An 8,641-nucleotide genomic window follows, 5' to 3' on the forward strand; every position below is an offset into this window, starting at 1 on the left:
GGGGTGCCTCAGGGTTCTGTCCTCTCCCCCATGCTTTTCAACATTTACATGCAGCCACTGGGAGAGATCATCAGGAGGTTTGGGCTGGGTGTTCATCAGTATGCGGATGATACCCAGCTCTACCTCTCTTTTAAATCAGAACCAGTGAAGGCGGTGAAGGTCCTGTGTGAGTGTCTGGAGGCGGTTGGAGGATGGATGGTGGCTAACAGATTGAGGTTGAATCCTGACAAGACAGAAGTACTGTTTTGGGGGGACAGGAGGCGGGCAGGTGTGGAGGATTCCCTGGTCCTGAATAGGGTAACTGTGCCCCTGATGGACCAGGTGCGTAGCCTGGGAGTCATTTTGGACTCACAGCTGTCCATGGAGGCACAGGTCAAATCTGTATCCAGGGCAGCTGTTTACCAGCTCCATCTGGTACATAGGCTGAGACCCTATCTGCCTGCAGACTGTCTTGCCAGAGTGGTGCATGCTCTAGTTATCTCCCGCTTGGACTACTGCAATGCGCTCTACGTGGGGCTACCTTTGAAGGTGACCCAGAAACTACAACTAATCCAGAATGCGGCAGCTAGACTGGTGACTGGGAGCGGCCGCCGAGACCATATAACACCGGTCTTGAAAGACCTACATTGGCTCCCAGTACGTTTCCGAGCACAATTCAAAGTGTTGGTGCTGACCTTTAAAGCCCTAAACAGCCTCGGTCCAGTATATCTGAAGGAGCGTCTCCACCCCCATCGTTCTGCCCGGACACTGAGGTCCAGCTCCGAGGGCCTTCTGGTGGTTCCCTCACTGCGAGAGGCCAAGTTACAGGGAACCAGGCAGAGGGCCTTCTTGGTAGTGGCACCCGCCCTGTGGAACGCCCTCCCACCAGATGTCAAAGCGATAAACAACTACCTGACATTCAGAAGACATCTGAAGGCAGCCCTGTTCAGGGAAGTTTTTAATATGTGACATTTTAGTGTATTTTTCATCTTTGTTGGAAGCCGCCCAGAGTGGCTGGGGAAACCCAGCCAGATGGGCGGGGTACAAATAATAAATTATTATTATTATTATTATTATTATTATTATTATTATTAAGGGGAAGACCTGAGAGTGAACAAAAGCACAACCCTTGTACCACCTCTTAAGTACTTTTAAAGGTGTGCTTGCGTTTTAAGTGTGTTTCCAGGTATTTTTAAAAGGATTTTTCATTAACAATCTTCATCAATGCAGGTCAGGACAGACTTCATTCTGTAACCAAGAAATAGGATGGGCCTGATTTTAATGGGTCTATCAATCCCAAGTTCTTAACCATATTAGGCATCCTGATGACAGGTTGGAACAGCGGGATATAAATATTTTAAATGAATAAGAAACAAATGTGGAGAGTCAATTAAGGACCATTTCTCGGGATCCTCTTGACTACCCACTATTCGAATAATTTATACTGATTTCACACATGCTACTAGAATATGCAGCTGATAAAAACAGTGGCAAAAAAGAAGGGAAGACTTCAATATGCCCTTTTGCCACTTGTAAGTCCATGAACCCTTAGTCTTACTTTGCACTTCCTGAAACCACCCCTCTTTTTGTCCCCCTTTCAAATTCTGAGTCAAAAATTTGAGAATGTGAACTTTCGTCACACCTCTCAGCCCAGCTTTCAGTAGACTCTTTGAAGCCTCTCACTTTCTGCTGCAGCTTGTGTGTAAAAGACTTAAAAATTATTATCATGCAGGGAGGTGGATTTGCAATCAGTTTTTGAGTTTCCTGTGGTTTTTGTATCACATGTGAACCAATTGACATTCTTTTTGAAGAACATCGTCGGCTCCCCTTCCACCATTTCCCCCCACAGGGCTGGAATGAGCTTAAATGAGCATAAATGAGTTTATGTATAGTTTAAGCTTTCTCCTCTGAATGGAGTCCCTCTCTTTAGTCATTTGTACCATATTAGGAAAGTTAGAAAGTCTTATTGCCTCCCTGCTAATACTTTCCACTGCAGCAATCCTAGATTGCCATCATGTACGTTTGTAGTGCTGAGGTTTACTACTCGAAAGCACTGCTGCTACCAATCGCACACACAACATGCAGCAGGGAGATAGCGAGAGACAAGAAAGGGGAAAGAGATCCCCACTTGCTGTATTGCTGCAGCTGTTCTCACTGAGCAAGCCTGAAAACGAAGAAAGTGAGACGATGAAAAGATGCAGGAGGAAGCCCTGATTCAGAGCCAGACACTTTAGTTCAAAGCAAGATGGGGAAGAGAGAGGAAGTAAAAGAACAGTGTGTGCGTGCGCGCGCACACACACACACACTCATTCAGCAAAGCAAGAGAGTACCACAGCAGCAGAAAATACTGACAGTGTACACCGACCACAAGATTCAGTTCAGAACCTGACTCAGTGCTTCAGAAAACAGCCAAATTTGATCCAAAACTTTTTAGAGGGTATCGTGCTTGGAGAAACATCCAGTTTTGTCAAAAGAAAAATGTTATAGCTGTGCGAGCAGTGAGAGGTTAAATTGACAAAAATGCTTGCCTCGTATGCAATGCTATCAAGGTCAGCCTTACCTTTAGGCATAAGGAGGTAGCTGCCTCAGACAGCAGATTTTGGGTGTCATGAAATCATTGTTATCAATGATAGGTTTTTCCTTTGAGGTGGTGGGGCGGGGGGAGGTGCTTGCAGGATTTCCTGCCTGAGGAAATAACATAATTTGACCAGCCTTGGATGCTACCCAACATGACTTGGACCAGGAAGGGGGCACCATTTGCTGCCCCCACTCAGCCAGCAAAATGTCCTGGGTCAGCCCTGAAAATAATTGCTTTGCATTGCTAAGACAGAGGAATGATTGAGCAGATAATGTGGCAACTCAATGTATTGTGGGTCTGTTTCAAAGTCTAGTTACAAAGCGTTGCAGACCAGAATCCAAGATAGGTATGAGGTGGAGTATCTGCACTAGCTGGAGGGGAGGTGACTGCATAACTTGTGTGTGGTGGTGACAGTGCATTAGCTGCACAGCAGATTCCTGTTACAAGCAATCACTGAAATGCTGAAAAATGTACATTTCATCCTCAGCATTCATAAGAAATTAACCAGAAATGGAGGCACGTGTTGACACTCATGGAAACGAGCACAAAACTAGGTAAGCACTTTCAGAACCATCTTAAAGATGAATACATTCCCAAGGAACTTTTCCTGATGTATATACAAAATGCAGAACAGTCAGGATTTGTTGGTTTGGCACATCAAGATTTCAGAAATTAGAAACATAATGCAGTTTGAAAGGCTTGTGTTTCGCAGGAATGCTATGGAGAAGAGACGTTTGGCATGGAGGCATTTCAGAATAAGGAATGTTCCCTTAAATAAATTACATCTGGCAACTCCGGCAAGATATTTTTATCCTAGACTTACTTAGATGGAAAACATAGTTCTCATCCTAAAAGCCTTTCTACGCAATCTTTCCCTGCCAATGAAATCTTTATATTAGGGGTGGAGGGAATACAATTTTGTTGGCTACTTCTCGTCTGGTGCAACAAGGATTTATTTATTTGAAAAATAATAATGCTTAGCCTTTCTTTAATGTCTTGCATCAACCTTCACCAACCTGGTGCCCTCCAGATGTTTTGGACTACAATTCCTAGCAGCCTCAGCTAGCCCAGATGTCCTGACTGCTGATGATGGGAGTTGTAGTCCAAAACTTCTGGGGGCCACCAGGTTGGCGAAGGCTGCTTCACATGTATTATCGCAGTCCTACTTGCAACTACCTGATTTATACTTGATTTATACAGGAAGCTTATCCTGTACATGTTTGTAAAAAGTATCATGCACCCACTGAAGCACATACATCACAAGCTCCTCATATTCACATACTATATTGCACTGCCTATAGATTTATAATGCATGCAGCTATGGCAGGCTTCCTCAAACTCAGGCCTCCAGATGTTATTGGCCTACAACACTCATGATCCCTAGCTAGCAGGACCCAGTGGTCAGGGATGATGGGAACTGTAGTCTCAAAACATCTGGAGGGCCGAGTTTGAGGAAGCCTGAGCTATGGTCTATAATGTGCACACACAGCTACTATGAACCAGAAAGTCTCCTTTCAGGATGCAGTGATGAGAGTGGGCTGTGCACACCCTGACTCACCCCAATTCCCATAGGGCTTCTCCCACCACAGTACTTGCCAGGGCCTCAGATCTGAAGGGAGCACCCAGGTTCCTCGTCCTCTGCCCCACATCATCCCAGAGTCTTGGGCAAAAATGCTATGTGAGCCCGCTCAGCGGCCCTATTCCCCCTGTAGGACATAGAATCATAGAATTGTAGATGACCATGAGAATCATCTAGTTCAATTCCCTGCAAAGCAGGAATATGGGGATCAAACCTGCAACCTTGGCATTATCAGCACCACACCTCTAACCAACTGAGCTAGCATGGACCACCAGTGGTCCCCGAGCTTCACTCAGGTTGTCCGCAGCATGTCTGTGAAAAATAGTGGGAGCAGCAGACATGTCAGCTGCTCCATTAGTCAAAGAACCTACAAAGTGAGCAGGATAGACCACTAATGGGTGGGAGGAGGCCAGAAATATAGAGCGGGGAGGGGGATCAAAATAAATAAAAGAAGAAAAAACAATTGCAAGTCAGACATCTAGCACAGTTGCTGCAATGAGCAGAAAAATAATTAAGTGCCCTTCCAGGACCCTCAACAATTTTTAGGTGGTCTATGGGGTTGGAGTTTGGGAACCACTGTGGTAGAGCATGTCACCAGAAGTCCTGCAGGCTCTCACAAGGCATCCTGGCTTGGGAAGGTGGTTGTGGCAAACCTGTCAAAGCCATAGCCACATAGCATTCGTCATTCTCTCTTTAGTTACTGACCTCCTACCTACCCTTGCTTTGATAGTAGCAACACTGGCTTGCCACTTGGGCACTGGCCTGCTTTGTTGTGGTTGAGAAAGATGTTGTCTGCCACTTGGGGACCTTTCTTGCTGCCAGCTGAGTTGCGGTCAGGGCCAGGGTTCCAGGCACCACCCCCCCCATGGAAGATTTTTCATCTACCCTGAATTTAGTAGGTAACCTACTATCTTTCAACCTCTGCACTACATATGCAATGTGTGGTTAAGAAGACCTGATATATACAGACTACAGGTCTTGCCAATGTGTGTATTGCTTGTCTATCTGGTCTCTCTCTCTCTCTCTCTCTCTCTCTCTCTCTCACACACACACACACACACACACCCCCCTACTACTACTACTCCTACTCCTACCTCTACCTCTACCTACCTACACCTATCTGAAGCCATCAATTGCTGGTGCTGTAATAAGATTGCCTGCTTATGGACCAAATGATTCTCCATGCATCCTGTATAAATCATGGAGTGTTGAAGCTGAAAGATACACAATTAGTGAAGGACACCTACTTAATTCATGGTAGCGGCAATATCTGAACTGAAACTTCCCAGGTCAATCCGTTGGCTGCTATAGTATCTGCATCTGTATAATTCCCAGAAGTGAATTATAGGGTATAAATATGGGGAAGGCACTATAGGAAGTATGTGAAGCAGGGGCTGTATGGCATTTACCACTTCAAATATGATGTGATCCATGATGTGTCATTAGTGGGAAGGCGAAGAATAGTTCTGTCAATTCATATTTATGCATTGTAATAAAGTGTAACTTTGAATTGGTCCAATGCAACTGATTTAAAACAATGGAAATGGAAGGCAAGCTATCTAGCACAGTGTTTGAAACAGCTGCATTGGAACTTTCTATCCCCATTAGTTTACATTAAGCAAACGTGTGTATAAGTGTTCGTAGCGTTCAGACTGCAATGAATTTTAGCCCTACTCTGATTCAAAGGGACTACTGATTGGTACCAGCTGCTCAGCCAAAGGGCAGATCACATGTTCCTAATTCCTGTCCGTCAGCTTTGCTTCATTCCAGTGCAGACCCAGCTGATTGCTTGCTACAAACACCTAATTAATCCCACATGCCTTTAGTTCTGCCGAACTGAAGACAAAAGGTAGTTTTAACGCTAGCCAGTTGAATTTTCATCTTCTGTACACAATCTGTTTTCTCAAATCCCATTTTACACAGGCAGGTTGTTGTTCCTGCAGGCAGATTCACAGCTGTAAATTAAGGTTCCTTATCTCCTATTGGTACTGCCCTATGCTGTCCTGTCCTTAGGAAAATAGTTGTTTGTCTAGGCACGCTGTGTAATTAATCTGCATAGAAGAATCTCACAAAGGTCTATCTAAAAGTCCCATACATCAAAAGGCATGCAGAAAGGCAGTTGCCATGTTGCTACATTTCAGTGAAGTGAGACTGGTGCAAGCAGACACATCTTTAAGGTGCAAGGGTTCCCTAGCAGAGTATGCTGTATCAGCATATTCCTCCCAGAGCACATCCCTCTATCTCATAAAGCCATATCATAACTGCACAGGTCCTTAATATGTTTCCTGTCCAACATTCAAACACTTTATGGTCCTAAAAAGGGGGGGGAGATACCTGTGCTTATGTCTTGAATGCAAATAAACAAAGGGCACAACTGATACAGTTCCCAAAATCTGTACCTTTAAAGCAACAAATCCAGGTGAAAATTCTCTCTCAGCCATGAAATACCTTGAGCACTTCTGGACAAATATTTGGACCATATTTCAATATTCTGGGCCATAATTCAGCTGCCTTAGCTTACTACACTTAAAGTGTTGATGCAAGAATAATAAGCAATTTATGTTACATAATGTGGTATAAAATAATTAAAGTAATAGTAATAATATAATGATCATTGTAGTGTTTGCTGAGGTCAGATTTGCAATCATAGCCATGTCTACTTAGAAGTAAGTCATGTTGAATCCAGCATGGTTTACTCAAAGGGAAGTGCTGTTAGGACTGCAGCCCCAGTGTCCTGACCCCAAGGCCCAGACTTTAACCACTGGGTTATGCTAAGTCCTGATTCACAATAAAAATCACAAATTGATTTTAGTTTATATCCACTGAGATCTGGCTTTTGCCGGGGAGGGCTTTGTTATGAAATCAGAAGTGCACACTTCCTAGAAGCAAATCCCAGAACCCCTATATGAACCTGGGCAACCTGCAAACAAAATTCAGCCCATCTCTACCCTTGCTGGTAACATGACCATTTTACTAAGCAAAAAAGAAAGATGCTGTTTGTTAGAGGGAAGAGTATGCACACAGGATGTGTGACTTCAAGAAAACTTTTCCTGAAAACCTTTAGAGCAAGAGAGAAAAGGAAGTGGAAGCAAATTTTAGTCTTCCCAAAAGAGTGAAGGCAGGGGTTAAAATTAGACTATCAGACCAGCATGATCACTAATTCTGTTAGTATAACAGCTGTGATTAGTACGAGGGTGTTTAACGTCATTAGCAGTGCAGTTACTATTTCTGCTTTTCTGCTTCGGATATTAACTTATGGGGGCGAAATCCTTTGAGACCCATCTGGAATCTCAAAATTTCAGAAGTGAAAGAGGAAAGTTACCTGGCGGGGTCTCGAGAGTGGATTTATCTTTTTTGTTGGCTTTCTTCATTTTTAACTCCTTCTTGCCCAGCTTGAATCTTTGGGGTTCTTCTGTCTCCAAAGGGGGCTCGGTTTCTTCCTCCCTTGGCTGTTCTGTGAAAGGCGAATACTCCTCTTCAGGATCTGGAAAGGAATAATAATGATCCCTGTTGATGATTTCCTGCAGATAGTAATCCTGCTCTTCCATAGGTAGAGCCCAGGTTATATCCCCAAGCAGTGTCAGATCAAAAGCACACAGCGCGAGGCAGAGCTGAGCAAAAGAAGCTTTCTCGACAAAGGAGGTCATTATTATTTTTTTGCTTTTTTGCAGTAGAAAACTCCTCTGTGAATATCCAATGTAGGATCAGCAGAGAGGGGGAAAACAGAGATCTTGGCAGTTAGCAAATCCCAGAGTCTGGGATAAGCACTTCTGCTTTGGAGTAGTTTGCAAAAGTTGCAAGTAATGGAGAGGGAGTGAGGACTGGAATCAGAGGGAGGGAGGTGGTTGCCTGAGGTCCATGTGATCGTCGGGGCTCACCAGCCAGCCAGACACACATGCAGACATACGGGAGAAGAGAGAGCTGGCATTTGGCAGGTGTTGGACTCTGTGAATCCTTTACAGATCTTCGCTCCTTTCTCTGCTTTCTCTTCCCTCCTGCTCCTCCCCACTCCCCAGGCAATTAAAAACTTTAATCCAACTCTTGGCACCTAAGATGCTGTGTTTTGAGAACTGATATTAACACAGAGTCTAAATACTGTATATTCAAAGAAATGAAAAACTGGCCATGAGCCTCGCTCTCAAAATCCCTGTACAAAAAATGGGTCTCTATTCTCTTGCCAGGACTATATGCAGTGGGGTGTGTTTGGATGAAAACTTGGAAGGGGAAAATGTTTTCTCCTGTGGTTTAGGGGTTCCTGCTTCCCCTTACAGAATATTAAGATTGCATTCGGATTCTATGGAACAGAAAGGAAAACATGCTTGTGAAAATTCCTTCTACTCCTCCAGCTCTTGATAAAAAACAGGTGCAGACCGTCAACAGCATAGAAAGTTTACATTTTACATTTATAATCCCTTGATAGACTAAAAGGTTAATAATCAGGATTCTTTCTTTTGCAGATTTTCAACTTTATTTTATTTCAGGCATTATTATTTTTCTGAATCAGG

At 44.0% G+C, this 8,641-nt stretch overlaps 1 protein-coding gene across 1 annotated transcript in view; it reads right to left on the reverse strand.

Moving 5' to 3' along the window:
* The window catches only part of CPXM2 (carboxypeptidase X, M14 family member 2), an 88,007-nt gene extending 79,911 nt beyond the window's left edge, over positions 1-8,096 (reverse strand). Inside the window, exon 1 of the mRNA XM_083616897.1 lies at positions 7,459-8,096. Within this exon, the coding sequence (XP_083473023.1) occupies positions 7,459-7,783 (325 nt within the window). The 5' untranslated portion in view covers positions 7,784-8,096. The remainder of the gene's footprint in view (positions 1-7,458) is intronic.
* Between the last annotated feature and the right edge of the window lie 545 nt (positions 8,097-8,641).

Source organism: Podarcis filfolensis, assembly GCF_964270895.1.
Source record: "Podarcis filfolensis genome assembly, chromosome: 5".
NCBI classification, from domain to species: Eukaryota; Metazoa; Chordata; class Lepidosauria; order Squamata; family Lacertidae; genus Podarcis; species Podarcis filfolensis.